Here is a 17500-nt window from a genome sequence, read left to right as displayed (position 1 = left end):
TTTCTGGTCCGTCTCAAGGTTAGGTTTTGTCAAGGTTAGTCTTACGCCCTCCCGACCTTGTGGGAGTAACCGATCCTCTTTTTCTATTGTTTTTCCTTTTAATCCTTTTGTCCTCGGTCCAATTTGTGCTGTATTTTTTTGTGTGTGTGTTGCTCTCTTCGTGTGTTGCTTTTACGTCAACACTTCCTACTTTTTTTGTGTTGCTGTAAGATTCGTTTTATTTATCTATTTTAATCTCCTTTTAGCCTGTGTGTTGTGGCGTGAACAGTATTGGGTCGTTTGTGTTTTTTGTTTGTGTTTTGTGTTTGATGCTTTTTTTATTTGCGTGTTCTCGAAACTTTATTTTCTCTTTATGTTTGTGTGTTTACCATCTGTTCTGCCCTTTGCTGAACCCTGTGTCATGCTTTTTTAGTGTTTTATTGTGTTAACGTGTGTTTATTTCTATGTGCTGTGTTGATCGTGTGTACTGCCCATTCTCAACCCATGTATCGTGTTGTTTTAGTGTTTTTTAATGTGCTATACATGTGTTTGTTTTATGTGCTGTGTTGATCGTGTGTACTGCCCATTCTCGAGCCATGTACGTATCGTATTGTTTTTAGTGTTTTTAATGTGCTATATATGTGTTTTATGTGTTGTGTTTACTGTGTGTACCGCCGAGCCCTCTGTCCTGTTGTTCTTGCTTCACTTCTCTCTCCTCGCGTGTCGCAGCTCGTTAATCTTTCTCCTTGCATGCGTACCTTCGGCGCGGCCCTCGTTGTGTGAGAGGCGCCTGGCTGTGCTCCCTCCTAATGCCCCTCTGTCTCGCCTCCCTCAACTTATACATGTTTATGGCCAACAGTCACAGCTCAGCCCACGCATGAACAGCCCAGAATAAATCGTCGAAATAGTCCTTAATTACTATGTAGTAGCTCTAGATATTGTCACCACAGGCATTCATCTTGTTTACAGCCTCTTAATGTTTATGGGATACAGTCAGCTCAACCCACACATGCATCCCATAATAAATCAACAGTCATTTTAATTACATATGTGGGAGTTCGAAATATTGTCAACGCAGTCATTAATCATGTTTACAGCCTCTTAACGTCATGGTACAGCGTCGTGGTGCAGTTGGTGGGAGTGACAGGCTGTGTGGAGGTGCTGATGGTGGAGTCGAGTGTAGGGGGGAGTGGTGAGTGGTGACGCTGTGGTAACATAAAGTGTATTGGTGTAGATAGTGGTGGTGACAGGCTGTGTGGAGGTGCTCGGAGTGTGTGGAGGGAGTGTGGAGGAGGTTGTGACACTGTCGTTGTAATGTCCGTAGAATTATGTAGGATGACAATGGAAAGAGACCTTGAAGAAAGAAAGCAGCGTGTGGGTTGGTGGTGACACAGGCAATATAGAGGTGATCATAATGATAGCTGTAAGATCCGGATAAAGATAACATTTAAATGGAAGCAACACGTGGTTTATAATAGGAAATAATGGGGTTAAATGAGGCTTATGGCTGAATGCTTGGGGTGAGGTGGACGGCTGTAAGAGAAGAGCATGAACACATCTCTGGAACAATATAGGACAGCATTCTAAACCCCCCTCCCATATTTTTCTTTTAAGGGACAATACGTTATGGATATTTTTGTCGTTTAGCTCTTGGTTTGTCTCTATCACAGTAAAAAAAATCAAGAAAGGAAGGGCTTCTTGTTAGCTTAGCGGTGGGCTGCTTATTGATGGCTATGTTGCTTCTTTGACCCCTCAGCCTTGCCTCCCAACCTTTAGAAGTTATAATAGACGAATGAAAAGAAGGGAAGATCCACCCACACCTTGGGCCAAATTGTAATGAGATGAAAGTGACCTTCTTTAACCTCTCATCCCTTCCCTCTTACCCGAAGACAAAATAAAGAAGGAAAAGTAAAGGACAAATCTTCACCTCGAGGCAGAATAGACTTAGACGAAAGTGACTGATGAGTAACTTTCCTTATTGCCTCATTCCTCCCCTGTAACACCTCCCCCCGCTCCCCCCCCCTCCCGAAAAAAAAAGAAAGATGGGGCGAATTTTTCCCCTGTAGCGGAGTGGAATGAACCCTGAGTGGCTAACGAGTAACCTTCCCTCGTCTTTGCTCCCGCAGAATGTGAGCGAGGCGAGACGGACGACGAGGGCATCGAGCGGGACTCTGGGGACTCCGAGGACGAGCTCGACCGATCCGCCAACTTCACCATGGCCGACGCACTGCAGGTAGGTGCCGCGCGGCGGGTGTGCTGCGGGGAGCTTCTGGGTGGGCTGAGTCGAAGGTGCAGGACAGGTGAGCCTTAATTAAGGTGATGTTGTATCGGTGTACAGCGGGGTAAGTGTCTCTGAGTGTGTAGATCAAGGAGGGATAACGAAGTCAGTTACCTCACTCACCTAAGTAGTAAATGAAGTACGCGTGGCCAGTGCCAGGCTGATAGAGCAGTGTGCCTGTAAACCAGCTCATGTATAATTCTGAATTGTTCGTTCCAGGCAAATAAAACAAAGTTTTGCAACAAGGCTTAATGAAGCAACTTACACAAAGGCTAATATATATAATACATCGCCACGGTCCACCGAACAAAATCAGCTTCTTATGCATCAGGCGACTTTAACAAGTTTCCCTGCGCTACAGAACACTTGTGTTCTATTTTCTTGCATAGCGATACCTGACTTTAAAGCAAATCTCAAACACTGCTGTAACCAACAGGAAAATGTGATTTATTTTAATGTATTTGTGTCAGTCACTGACTGTCACGTTAACTCAGCTTGCAGCCCCTTACCACTGAAAGACACGGTAGCCCAGCTTGCTGCCCCTCTATATTACTGCAAGTCGTACTAGCACAACTTGCAGCCCTTTTCCATCCCACACTAACACAGCTTAGTGTAATTACCGCCTCATTTTTGTCAACACTAACGTGGTCGTGACAACAGCAAACACACCCCAGTTTGCCGCGTCCCCCCACCCACTCCAGTTTTACTGACCACAACTTGCAAAATCTGATACATATATTAAAAAAGCAACATATATAAAGCTAAAAATATAGCTCTTTAAATATTAAACAAACAACACCTGTAGTCGAACCTAAAATATTACCTATTAAACTGAGTAAAAGCTAACTGAACATAGGCTTTTCGCCCCCCCCCCCTCTGAATACACACACAAGATCTTCACATTTCCCACACTAAACACACACACACACACACACACACACACACACACACACACACACACACACACACACACACACACACACACACACACACACACACACCTGGTCCAGTCTCGTATTTCCTGCCTATAAACCTGATCGCCTGAGATGGTCGTCAGGAGGCCATTCCGCTGCAGGCATCCAGGGCGAAGTGGGTCACCGGTTTGGGCAGACGCGACGCTGATGGTAAACACAGGGAGCGTCCAGATATAGGGAAGGAAGGAAGGAAGGAATTAGTGGAGGGAACGATTAGTGCTTTGATGATTTAGTGAAGGGAAAGATTGTTGCGTTGATGATTTGCATTACCGTGATAGGAGGCATTAAAGGTAGCAGAAAGCAGAAAACAATGAAGTGTCAGTGGTTTAAGAGGTAAATGTAGTATGTGTGAACTTTTTTTGTTTTTTATTTATTTTTGCCCTTGAGCTTCTTCCTTCACTATAAAAAGAGTAGAATGAATTACCTTATCCATCATTTGCACGACTCCTTTGATGTCTTGTTTTAGAGTACACTCATCATCTTCATAAAGTCATAAACGGCTCAGTGATTTATCGAACACCTATCATCAATTAGTTAGCTCTTATTTGCACGCTTCCTTTCTTGTATCTTGCAGTGGACTCGGCATCTTCATGAAGGCGACGAGTGTGTAAGTCAGGGACGTCTTAATGATATAGTATTACATGTTTTTTTCCTTCCTTCAAGTTCTGCTGTTGTTGTGGCGGTCAGACATGTTTATGGCGGACCGCTATCGCTGTGGGCGGGGATCGTTTCCATGCTCGCAGGGTTTTTGTACTTTTTTTGCCCTGGAATCCGCTTATAATGTTGACTAGTTGTTATGCGGCGGTGTTACATCTCATCCTCTTCATGTTTATTTCCCATGATGTCTTTTTCTCGGTTATCATCACCACCATTCCTTCTCTCTTCTCTTTCCTCTCATCTCTGTCATTTTCTCCTCTCTCCTCTTTTCTCTACTTCCCCCTTTCCTTTCTTCTCTCCTTTCCCTTCCCTTCTCCTCCCCTCCCCTTCGTGTGATGTAATGGTGTTGCTGGTTTTTTTTTTTTCAGTTTATCTCTATCAATCTGTCTACCGATCCATCGATTCAGTTCAGTTCAGTTGGGGGGGCGAAGTATGGCCTTTTGTAACTGCACTTGTCACTAGTATTTTTTTCACTGTGGGCTCTGATCCTGTATTTTGATTTATCTTTTTTTTCTTTTTTAGATTTCATAGTTTTTTTTTCTATTCTCATTGTTTTCGTTGATGATTAATAACTTTTCTGTGATATTATTTGTATTTTCCTCATATGGTTGCTGTAGTTCTCTTTTGCTTTGCCCCTTCCTGGACTCGATCTATCTATCAATCTATTTATCTATCTGTCTGTCATTCTGTTTCACACACCACTTTTCTCATCTTCATTTGCCGTATAATCTTCGCGTTGCTTTGCCTCTTCCTGAACTCTATCTATCTATCTATCTATTCATCTATGCAGTTTCACACACTCCATTTTTCTTATCTTCCTCGGCCGTGTAATCTTCACGTTGCTCTTCCTCTCTCTTCTCTGACTCCCTTCCTGACGAGGCCTTGGTTTGCAGGTGTGCGAGGGGCGGCTGAGCGGCGGCGGGCTGGAGGGTGGCGTCAGCGAACACTACCGGGCGGTCATCAGGGCGCTGGTGGCCGAGGCGATGGACCTGGCGTCGTTCCTGCAACGTGTGGCGCAGGGCAAGAAGTTCCCCACACAGGCCTCGGACCTCCTCAGCTCGGAGCATGACCTGCGGGAACTGCAGTGCGAGGACTGGGTGAGTCTCTTTGTTTCCTTCCCCCTCCCCCACCCCCCTCCCCCCAGCCGCATTGACCTCCTCTTAGTGAAGCTTTAACTCTTTTCAGCGGGGAGAATCGAGGCGCCGTTGGAGGTCAGTGTCCTTCGGTTTCCTCCTCTGTTATGTTTTTTGTGGGAAAGATATTTTTCCCCTGTGGCCTCTTATTTGCCGAGAAAAAAATAGAGACCCTTTTTAGTGGTGATCCTTATGTCCTTCTCCGCCTCATTCCCCTTCCCCGCTGACCTCCTAACAGAGGCTTAAGGGTCCTTAGGGGAATTGAATGGAGAGACCCTGTTAGTGCTGTTCCTTGTCCCCCTTTCTCTTCTGACCTCTAAGCAGACACTTCCGGAGGCCGAGGTTCTGAATAAAGTCAGTTTCATATCCACTGCTTTCCCGTTCTTTAATGTTGTTAGGTTTCTATCCTCTTCTCTCACTTTCCTTTCTCTCCTCCTCTTCCTCTCCTCTCTTTTTCTTTCCTCCTCTTTCCTCTCCCCTCCCTTTCTCCGTCGTCTGCTCCCCTCCTCTCCTCTCCGTGTGACGTAATGGAATGTCCGAGGTCACGCGCCACGAGCACCTCGCTGAAATACTCGTGACTTTACCTTTTTAAACCCCCCAGACACAGGCGAGAGAGTTATATTTTTACCGCGGGACGAACATAGACACGTAGCCCTGGCCTGTGATGTGCTCAGTAACCCTGTGACGTCACCGAACTGAAAGAGATGAGGCTGATCTTTTTAACTCCATGGTGAGGGACGGGACGAAGCTGTTGAGGTCACTTGGCACGTTGATGTAAATAAGAGTGGACATATTTTTGACTTTCCAAACTGTGCTGAGGAAAGAGGTGAGGTTGTTAAGGCCACACAGAACGTTAATATACATGAGATAACTTTTTTTTTACTCTCCAGTTTGAGGTGCGGGAAAGGATGAGGTTAAGGTCTCACAGTACGTTAATATACTTTCCCTTATGAACTGAGGGAAGGAATGGAGTTGTTGAGATCACACAGTACAGTAAAATACTACACAAGAATTGATGTTTTTTTCTTATTATTATTTATACCTGTCCATCCATCCATCTATCTCTACCTGTATCTTTAATCTATCAATCTATTTCACACATTCCACTTTGATCATCTTCATTGGCCGTGTTATTAATTAATCTTCGCGTTGCTTTTTTTCCCTTCACATCACAAGCACACACACAAAAAACGAGACTTTCCTTTTAATTTTAACTTTCAAGACAGGGATGAGGTGGCTGGGATCATGAGCAACCCAACACCACTGAATAAATAAACGACTACCTCTTTAAACTTTTCAGGAATAAGGAAAGGGGTGTTATGGTGTTGAGGTCACGCGCCACACAACACCTCCAAAAATAGACCAAACTTTCCTAAACTTTCCTCTCTTAATGGTCTTAGGCACGGACGAGGGAGGAGGCATGGCAGTTAATATCACGAGTCACCTAACAGCTTCCCTAAAATAAAAAGACTTTGCCCTTTTTTAACTTTCCCGTCTCGGCTGAAGGAAGGAGATTGATTTTTACTGCTGGGCAAACTCAAATCCTTACCCTCCCGATATAGCCTCGTCTGGGATCTATTTTGGGCGACGCCGTGACTAGAATAGCACAGGAGTGAATAAAGACCTTGAGGCTACCCGTCCCGTCCCGTTCCTTCCCGTCCCGTTCCTTCCCGTCCCGTTCCTTCCCGTCCCGTCCCGTCCCGTTCCTTCCCGTCCCGTCCCGTCCCGTTCCTTCCCGTCCCGTTCCTTCCCGTCCCGTCCTGTTCCGTTCCTTCCCGTTCCGTCCCGTCCCTTCTCGTCCCGTTCCTTCCCGTCCCGTTTCTTCCCGTTCCTTCCCGTTCTGTCTCGATCTCGTCCCGTCCCGTCCCGTCCCTTCTCGTCCCGTCCAGTCTCCTTTTCCAGCCTGTCATTCTAAGGCAACAAAAAACAGAGACAAAGGGAGACCAAAGAGCGTTAAAGAGTCAGACTTCGGCAATATTTTAACTTTTCAGTCTGGGGTCATAGGAGGTGATTTATTTTTACTGCTGGACAAACTCAGATATTTTCCCTCCCGATATAGCCTCGTCTGGATCTATATTGGGCGACGCAGGGACGAAAATAGAATGGGAGTGGTTGGATAATGTTGCCCGACCCGTCCCGTTACGTCCTGTCCTAGCCTGTCCTGTTATGTCCTGTCCTGTCCTATGCTGTCCCCTTCCACCGTGATAAAAATAGCTCGAAGTGGTTATGCTCACCGCCTGTCCTGTCCCATACCGTCCCGTCCTGTTCCGTTCTCTTCTTGTCCCATTCGTTCCCTCTCGTCCTGTCCCGTTCCCTTCTTGTTCCATCCTGTCCTATTCTCAAGTCTGTTATTCTAAGGCGACAAAGACCAAAGACGCCGAGACCAAAGCCAGACTCACCTCGCCCTCTCTTGGTGCACTGCTGCGGGGCCGAGGAAGGGAGAACGCCGCTACGTGATTTTTTCAGGTCAGGCTTTTGTGTGACGAGAACCAGAATGACGTCACGGCGATGAGGCTCTCTGATTGGCCGCCTCCCTCCAGTTACAGCGGCTGGAAGGCTCGTGATTGGCCAGGACCGTGTGGCGTCACTGTTCCCATGGAAACTCCCGCGCGAGAGAGGGGGGGAGAAAGAGAGGGAGTGGGGGAGGGGAAGGTGAGGGCGAGGGGAGAGAAAGGACAGTCGGTGGGGGTTTTCCTACGGGCGGACCTGCGCAGTGAGGCTCAGTCCGACACGTGCTGAGAGAGAGAGAGAGAGAGAGAGAGAGAGAGAGAGAGAGGCAATTGATCCTCTCTGTCCTCCTCCTCCTCTTCCTCCTCCTCCTGCTCCTCCTCCTCCTCCTCCTCCTCCTCCTCCTCCTCCTCCTCTACCTCCACCTCCTCCTCCCACTCTGTTGTTCCACCTACTTTAATATTTTCCCTCCCCCGCAACCTCCTTTCTCCTCCTCCTCCTCCTCCACCTCTTTTCTCTCACTCCTACACAAACCCCTCACGGTCTCACCTGCAGCGTCTAGGCTCCAATTTCTGTCTAAATTAACTTCTCCTTACCATTTTTTCTAATCTCAACACCCCCCTCTCCCCCCCGGCCCCGTCACCGCCCTTCCTCCTCCTCTTCCTCCTCCTCCTCCTCCTCCTTCTCTTATCTCATCACCACTCCGCCCTTTCCGCCAGGCACCCATCCGTTTCTATCCTCTTCTACCCTCAATTCTTCACTAACTCCCTTTTTCTAGCGTATTTCTATCTCCTGTTCCTTTCCTTCCTTTCTTCTCGTCTAGTATCTCCTCTATTATCATCTATTTCTGTTTCCTCCTCTTATTCTAGCAGTTTTTTCTATCCTCTTCCTTTCCACCTTTACTGTCTTCTAATAATTATCTCTTTTCTTATCTATTCCTCAGTCCTTTTCTTTTTAATATATTCTGTCTCCTGTTTCTTCCCTTCTATCCTCTCTTCTATTATCTCGTCTTCTCTCATGCACTCCTTTACCTTTTTCTTTCTGTCATATTCTTGCAGCCTCTTCCTTCCCTTCTTTCATCTCTCTCATCGTATCTCCTCTCATCTTGTCTTTCCTTCTCTTCTATTATCTTCTATGTGGTGTCTTGCTCTCTTCTTTACCCTCCTCTCCTCTCCTCTCCTCGTATGCTTTTTTTTTTTTCCTCCTCACTCCCTCCCTCCTCTCCTTTTTTTTTCTTAATTTCCTTACCTCCTCTTTCATGTCATTTGTCTACCCACTGCCTCGTCTCTCCACCCTGTTCCATTAGAGCTCCTCCTCAGGCCACGAACAGAGAAAATGAGGGATTTTTATGGGAGTCTTCATTAAATTTACATTCGTGGAAGTTTTTTTTTTAAGTGATTTTTTTTTTACTTTTTTGTGTGGGTAGGTGGGTGGATGAGTGAGTGTGGGTGTAGGTGGGTGGGTGGGTGGGTGGGTGATTTGCGCAGTAAGATAAGGACCCAACGGCATTATTTTTTTTTATTACTTTTGAGATCTTGAGACGACGTACAGTTATAAAGGTGACTCCATGCTCCTCCTCCTCCTCCTCCTCCTCCTCCTCCTCCTCCTCCTCCTCCTCCTCCTCTTCGTCACGCGTCTCACTGCGACAATGACAAACTTTATAACCATAATTTGAACCAACTTCCTTCCTGCTCCCTTCTGAATTGCCTTAATATAAAAGAAACGAAGGAAGGAAGGAATATAAATAAAGATAGGTAGATAAATAACTACGATACGAAAGGAAGGAAAGAAGGGAAGGTAGGAGGAAGGAAGGAAGAAATAAACCAAATGTAGATAGAAATAGATAGATAGGAAAAGAAGGTAGAAAGAAGTAAGGCACAAGAAGGGAGAATTAAAGAAAGAAAATTAAGAAGATATAGATAAATAAGGAAATAGAGAGGAAGGATACCAAGAAAAATTACAGAAGAAAAGAGTTAAAAGAAAGAAAGAACGAAGAATAGATATACTGGGAGAGAGACAGGAAAGGAGGATAAAAAGAAGGAAGGAAGGAGGAGAGGAAGGAAAATATTAACACGAGACAAAAAACTAGAAACAGATATGAAAGAAAGACATAAAGGATGGGACAGGATTAAGGGAGATAGAAAGGAGAGAAGGAAGGAAGGAACAGTGAGGAGGGAAGGATGGAAAAACGCAAAACAAGGAAGTAGATAGACAATTAGGAAGGGAAGATGGAAGGAAGGAAGACTAAGGAAGCGAGGAAGGAACAACGGAAGGAAGGAAGGAAGGAAGCCACAGGGAGGGGCGACGTGTAGCTCATTAAACTAATATTGTACACCCGGAAGAAAATTGTTCAGTTCCGGAGAATTTAAACTGATGAAACCCTAATCGTGTGAGGCTGCGTGTATTCATCAGCCATGACCGTCACGCCGAGGCCTCTGTTCCGCCGTGTCAAGGTGTTGGGTCTGCACCTGCGCCTTGTTCTTCACCTTGAGCCTCTGTATCAGTGTCTTAAGGGCATATTCGTAAACATTTCTGCGTCGATACATATTTGACAAGGCTTTCACAGGAGTTTTCGGGCATGTTGATGGGTAGTTTTATGTCCCTGGCGGTAGTTTGCCCCTTATTCTCACTTATCTGACTTGGGTTTCGTAGGAGTTTTGAGCATTTCCATGGGTTGTTTTATGACCCTGGTGGTAGTTTGCCCCTTATACTCACTTATCTGACTATGGTTTCGTAGGAGTTTTGAGCATTTCCATGGGTAGTTTTATGACCCTGGTGGTAGTTTGCCCCTTATTCTCACTTATCTGACTTGGGTTTCGTAGGAGTTTTGAGCATTTCCATGGGTAGTTTTACGTGGGAGTTTTGAGCATTTCCATGGGTAGTTTTATGACCCTGGTGGTAGTTTGCCCCTCATTCTCACTTATCTGACTATGGTTTCGTAGGAGTTTTGAGCATTTCCATGGGTAGTTTTATGACCCTGGTGGTAGTCTGACCCTTCCTCTGTACCATGAACCAAAGATCACACTCATTAGAACCCGACTGATTTCCTTTTCGTGGCCTCTGGAAATAGTTGATGTGAGAGGCGGTAGCGTCTGAGAATGTCAACGTTTTAAGCTCCTCATCTCTTCTTGTAGATTTTCTAGGGAGACTTACGCAAACTTGAATACAGTGCTTAAACTCTGATGCGTCTTTCTCTATTTCCCCGTAACTCCTTTTCATCTTTCTTCCACTTTCTCTGTTCCCTTTCAGCTCTTTTTTTTTCATCTTTCTCCCTCTTCCTCCATTCCCTCGTAACTCCTTTTCTACTCCTCACCTTCTCATCTTTCTCCCTCTTCCTCCTTTCCCTCGTAACTCCTTTTCTATTTCTCACCTTTTCATCTCTCACTTTTCCTCTATTTCCTCTTAGCTCCCTTTCATCTGTCTCCCTCTTTCTCTATTTCTTAACTATTTTTCATCTCTCTCCCTCTTTCTGCTCTCATTTTTTTTCGTGTTCTTGTACCTCCACCCACACCTCCATCTTTTATACTCGTTTTTTACAGGTTCTTCCGCTTGTATGCAGGAATAGATTCAGGTTAAGTATATGCAAGGTATTCATTAGGGGGCCGTGAACCCGAATTCCTCGCCCTCCGCCTTATTTTTTTTTCTTCCTCCGAATCTAGAACTATTTTCCTTCTCCACCTCAGCTGCCAGCGACAGAGATTCGTGTTTGCCAATAGACAATGTATGAATCTTTCCCTTTTGTACTGCCTGTATATTTATTTATCTCTGGCTGCGCTCCATTTATTCGCGTCTGTCAGTCTGTGCATTTTTATTTATCTCTTCGTGAATATTTTTCTGACTAACTCCATCTGTCTGAATAATTGTTTTTTCTTTGTTTGTTTGTTTTTTCATTGTTTCTGTCCATCTTTCCCCTCTATCCTTACCTATTCTCTTGGCCCTCTTCCCGCTCACACAGCACTCCTGCCCCCATCACACACCCTCCCATTACCTCACTTCCTTACACCCATATCAAATGTTCTCCAAGTCACTACACACTTTTATCCCTATACAAAGAGCACACTCACTAAGTACTAACACCTTACCTAAACCACCTCCTCAAACCTTTCAAAACTCATATCTCTTTTCCTCAGACATCCCCCTTTCCATTTGCACCTATTCCTACTTAAACTACCGCCACTTAGCACCTCGTTCTCTCTCACACCCTAAACACAGAACACCCCAAAACATAAATCACTATCCTGACCACTCCGCTCATCAACTAAACCTCTCCCAATCACCCCTTATTCAGTGAGCGGCCCCTCCCTCATAACCATCTATTCATACCAAAACTATCTCCCCTTATCCTCTCCTCCCCTCTCCCTTATTCACGAAGTCTTATAACTCTTATAACCACCTATTCATACCAAAACCATCTCCCCTTAGCCTCCCCTCCCCTCACCCTTATTCACGAAGTCCCTATACCGTTATAACCACCTGTTCGTATACCCAAACCACCTCTCCTAATCCTCTCCTCCCTTTTCCCTTATTCACAAGTCTTCATGCCCTTATTTATATACCCAAACCATCTCCCTTAATCCTCTCCTCCCCTCACCCTTATTAACAGAGTCCCCCTACCCCTATAAGTACCAAACTGAGCCTCTCCCCTCCTTGGCAGGCGCGACTCTGGATGCAGGTAATGCGGGAACTCCGGCACGGCGTTAAGTTGAAGAAGCTGGAGTACTCGCGTGGCCCCATCGAGTACGCCCTCACGCCCTACGAGATGCTCATGGACGACATCAGGTCCAGGAGGTGAGCCAGAGGGAGATAAATAGATAGACAGATGGGGAGATAGATAGATAGAAAAGATAAATAGTTAGTTAGTTAGTTAGTTAGTTAGTTAGTTAGGTAGATAGACAAATAGATTGATATAAAGAGAGCAAGAGAGAAATGTGTGTATAGGAGGTTGGTGTGAAGTGGTTGTTTGTCTATATGAAGTGTTGGGTTGTTTATTTGTATTGTATTTTTGTGTAATTTCGTTGAGAGAGAGAGAGAGAGAGAGAGAGAGCAATCAGTCAGTCAGTCAAGCTTCATAATAAGCAGAAGAACGAGATAAACTACGGTCCGGTAACACAATTCTCGTCTACCAGGAAAAAAAATTGGGGCCAACCGGCTATGAATGATGCGATATAAGAAAAAGAAGAAGAAAAGAAAGAAAGAATATAAGTAGTGTGGAGTGGGGAATCATATCACCGCTTGCATGTAAAAATAGCTCTCTCACACACACACACACACACACACACACACACACACACACACACACACACATGAACGCACGACTTGCCGATAAGCAGCGATGATCAGATTTATTGTCGCCTTTTGCTCCGTATTTACGATGAGGGGCAAAGAGCGTTATTTTCAGCGTTTTTTGCTCCCTCTGCTTTTTGATATATGTAAAAGTGGGTGTGATTTATTTGAAGGGAGAGGACGGATAATGTTTCCGCGCTAAATTCAGTCTTTTTTTTAAGTTTTCCGGGAATAGATTTTCTTTTTTCATTTTGTTTTTTGCTTCTTAACACCGAGAAAACTCTTTAAAAAAAATCAGACTCAATTTTTCTTCTCGACTACATTTTTCTTCGCGAGTGAGGTATTTTTTCCGTGATTTTTGGATGATGGTGGTGATAGTGGTGGGGGGGGGGGGTGATGATGATGGTGGTGGTGGTTGTGGTGGTGGTGGTTGTGGTTGTGGTGCTGGTCGAAGTTTTATTGAAATTCATACACTACGTTCAAATCTGTAAAGCTGCTTATATTTTTACCTTGGTTATATTTGTTACGGGAATTACAGCTATTTTCCATGTATTTTGGTTATCATTGCCGGTGAAGTAAGAGGAGGAGGAGGAGGAGGAGGAGAGAGAGGAAGTGGGCGGAAGGAAAAATGCGTTTTCTCTTGCGCGCGTGGTAAGCCTAGTAATGTTTATATAAGTCGAGGTTTTGTGAGTGAGAGAGAGAGAGAGAGAGATAACTTATTTACATTTATGAGCTGGAGAGCCAAGTTGCGTGTGGCTTACGTAAAGACTTGGACGCGTCATGTTCTGAGATAAGCCCGAGGTCTTCCCTTTGTGTCTTGTGCTGGGCGAGTGAGAGGGGGGGCGGGGGGAGCAGACCTCCTACGCGCCCTCAACAATAGCTTTAGCAGACCATGTTCAAATATGAGACTTACGCGTAATACTCCTTGAATAATATCAGTTTCTAATCCGCTGCACGCTCTCCGAACCTTTTCCTGCTCTTGACAACACAAAGAGAACTCGATCTGACTCGTTTCTGTGGAATATTGAAACGTCCCTGTGCTCCTCTGTTAGGTCTGGGAATGTTGTTGTAGTTGTCACCATGAGATCGTATTCAAGTCAGTCTCCCAGGTAACCTGTTAGCCATTCAGTGAGTCTGTCAGATACGCACTGCACCATCCACCCACCTATCTAGTCAGCCATCCATCCATCTATCCAGTCAGCCAGCCATGCCACCTCCACATTGGCAAACTGACTGATAGAACGGGCTTTTGTGATTACTTTTACGTCGTCTCGTGTTTTTTGCTCCTTCGAAATCATTACATCTTATGTGTAGCCGCGCTTTCCAAAATTACTGATGCGCCACCATCTGTTAAAAAATTCAAATTTGTTTTTTGTGGAATTATTTAACGGAAAAAGTTGATCATTATAAATAGCATTTGGAAAAAAAAGGCACTGCTGTAGACCTTGGAAACTAACTGTAATGTTATGTAGAAGAACCGTAGATTTATTTTAAATAATTTTTGCACCTGTCTGGTGCAGGACAAAAATAAGGCCACGAGTAGAACGTAATAGTCATTTAGGTTTCCTGGTGGTTTTGTTATTTAGTCCAGAAAAGACCAATGTTAATGCCAAAGAGAGAAAGAAAGGTAACACATGCCCGGAAGTAAACGCACAACAGCATCATTTCGTTATATGTTACAGGAAAATAATAACAGAATACAGGTTAACACAAATGTCAGGGGAGCCTAAATATGTCATAAAGATCGTTGTCGTATCCCGCAGCTTCGTCGCTTCAGCATTTCAACTTTGCGTCTGCCTTTGTCCAGCGCGCCGAGCCGAGCCCCGGAACAATACTTACCTCACGGTGTTACGCTTACCGCAGGGGCTTATTGACCAACGAATTACTGGTCTGGACGGTTGATTTTCTTTTTTTTTTTACTTCTGTTTGGCTGTTAGTAGTTCAGGGGTTGCTTTATTTTATTTTTAGGCTGAGATGAGGCAGACTAAGAACTAAAAAAAGGAGAAAAATTATATCAGAAACATAAAGAATACGGAATGCATTGCCAGAAAAAAAAATATAGGATCAGTTGTGTTTCGAGTCTCCACTACTAACAGACTTTAATGTTTACGAAGGAAGAAATACAGTAGAGGGAGGGCCATTCTAGAGTGTTCACTGTCGACGTTTGGAACTCAGTCATATTGAAGAAGAATGCAGCGATAACAACAACACTCTTTGCCCTGGTGAACGAGTAACAGGTAAAACACTACTACACAACGCGAGGATGATGCAGGAGAATTATATGCATGAGTTCACACAAGCACATGGTAAAAGGGATAGACTGATTACCTACACAACAGCAAGATTAAATATACTTTATCAAAATAGCAGAGTAGTTTAGGTCAGGCTCGACACAGCAATATAGGACAGGTTAATGGAGTCACTCATCTCGCTGCCTAATGACGGTGTGTAAGCGGAGTATTTGGTGTGGCTTTAGCGTAATGTGTGTGTGTGTGTGTGTGTGTGTGTGTGTGTGTGAGCTCAGCAGTCTATTGGACATCACGTGCGCCATTAAGACATCCACTGCCCATTTGTCACCCAGCCAGGCAGACAGACAGACAGACAGACAGACAGACAGACAGACAGACAGACAGGTTGATAAGCAAATAAATTAAGAAACATAGAGCAAAGTAGATAAACATACCTTTGCTTCCACCCACTAGCATCCTACCCCCCATCCCCACCAAAAAAAAAAGACAGACAAACAACTAGACAGACACAGATAATCGTGAGTACAAGCCGGGCATTACACCAACACACCACCACTTTGTCTCCACACGTCACTCACCTAACAAATGCTCAATCGATCCAATTTAGTTTTACGTCCAGATGAGCATTAGCGCCATTATCAACTTTTCCACTAATGGCCGTTGGATTATTTCGTGTCTGAGGTGGAGGTCTGGACGGTTTGGAAAGTTGTGTGATGGAGGGACAGTGTGGTGAGGAATGCCTTTGTTCTCGTGGAGGGTTGTGGAGGTGTGAGGGGGTGGAATGTGTGTGAGGGGGTGGAGCGTGGAGGTGTGAGCGGTGGGTTGTGGAGGTGGGAGGCGGTGGGCTGTGGAGGTGTGAGGGGCGACATGTGGAAATATGAGAGGGCGAAGGTGACGCAGGTGAAGAGAGAGGAAAGAGGAGAGTCAGAGATGGACGCGGGAGGGCGGAAATGAAACCCGGCACAGAGAGGAAGATGGTCATAAAAGAGGTAAAGTTGCGATGCGTTAGATCCAGAATGTAGTGCAGGAAAGGCGAGTGAATATGTATATGACGAAGGGGATGTGAGCGAGCTGATATGAAGGATGTACCTGTGTGTGCTGGAGGGTATGGAGAAGTTTTCCAACATATTGCAGGAGTGAGAAGCTTCCCCATACAGCGTGACACATCTAGAAAGGTTATTAAACGTACTGGAGCTCACCTAGGATATAAGAAAAATACAAGAGGTCTGTCGGTCTATATGTGTCAACCTTTGAGAAACAGCTATTCCCCCATCTGTCCTCCCATCCATAAATATATCTACTGTAACTTGCATTTAAAACCTTGCTAGATAGATCACTAAACATACCAGGCTTCATCAATAGGCAAGATCAATATAAATTCTCCAGAGGTATGGGTAGATGTATTTTGTAAGTGCAAATGGTTTGTGGATGTTAGTTACAGTGTTGCAAGCTCTTTTATTGAGCATTTTTATATCATTCAACTAGTTTCATAAAATAATAGAAATTCTGCAAAGGTTTGAGGATAGGTATTTTTGATGTGAATGTTTTGTAAATGTTTGTTGTTGTATTGCGAGTTATTTTATGGAGCAGTTTTATCCCATTCTATTCCTTGCATAAGAGGAAATAAATGATGGAATATGCATTTTAGATGTTAACTGTTTGCGGATGTCTGTTATAGTCTTATGAATTATTCTATTTAGCCTTTTTATGTCATTCTACTCCTTTCATGAGAAGATTGATTGATTGATTGATTGAGAAATATCATCACGGCGCCTCAATAACAAGAGAAGATGGCGCCACTATAAACACTTGCCTCCGCCATGACGGGCTGGGGTCGAACACCATCCAGGCCCCTCAAACAAGCCTACCGGCGCTATAGGTTCAGACGTAAAAAAAAAAAAAAAAAAAAAAAGTCGTATATGGCGCCGATTTCATGCAAGGGGATGAAAAATAGTTTTGGGTGAGCAGACGCATTGTGCAGGGAGTGACGCACGCGTCAGGCAGCTCCTCGACACACTAAAATCTGCCTCAAGCCGAAGCCAGTTTCTAGGCATCGTGTGTTCTCCCGGTAACTCCCGCTTGACCGGCGACTCCATGACAACCTCCCTGTAGGCAACAACAAAAAGTTTTCTTGTTATAACATTAATATGGCGTCCCTTTCATGACACCCTCGCACCAATCACGTGGAAAAGTATCCCAGTTGTGGTTAATGATTTGGAAAGAGCCGGGTGTTATAAATGGATTCAGTTCAGGATTTTAGATTATTTTTTTATGTCTTTGAAGCGGATCCGGAAAGTATGTTGATGTGTTTTTGTTGATTCTTCATTGATTTTTTTTTACCATAGAAGAGGAGCCTTAAAGAAATAATACAATCGCACTTTAAAATCGGCAATATATACTGTAGTCCGAGGAGATAGTCACTCACGCTAAGACACGAACCAACCACTCCAAACGATTAAAAGATAGTCTATAGGCTTCTTCCGTACGTCAGGGTTTAAG

General features: G+C 44.6%; 1 protein-coding gene across 1 annotated transcript in view; it reads left to right on the top strand.

Moving 5' to 3' along the window:
* LOC126982592 (protein spire-like) overlaps positions 1-17500 on the top strand; it is a 140259-nt gene that overhangs the window by 39529 nt on the left and 83230 nt on the right. Inside the window, exons 3-5 of the mRNA XM_050834766.1 lie at positions 2106-2212; positions 4782-4985; positions 12124-12257. Of these exons, the coding sequence (XP_050690723.1) occupies positions 2106-2212; positions 4782-4985; positions 12124-12257 (445 nt within the window). The remainder of the gene's footprint in view (positions 1-2105; positions 2213-4781; positions 4986-12123; positions 12258-17500) is intronic.

This window comes from Eriocheir sinensis, chromosome 51, assembly GCF_024679095.1.
Source record: "Eriocheir sinensis breed Jianghai 21 chromosome 51, ASM2467909v1, whole genome shotgun sequence".
Lineage (NCBI taxonomy): Eukaryota > Metazoa > Arthropoda > Malacostraca > Decapoda > Varunidae > Eriocheir > Eriocheir sinensis.
Note: the sequence above shows the minus strand (reverse complement) of the source record. Positions and strands in the feature narration are given on the sequence as shown.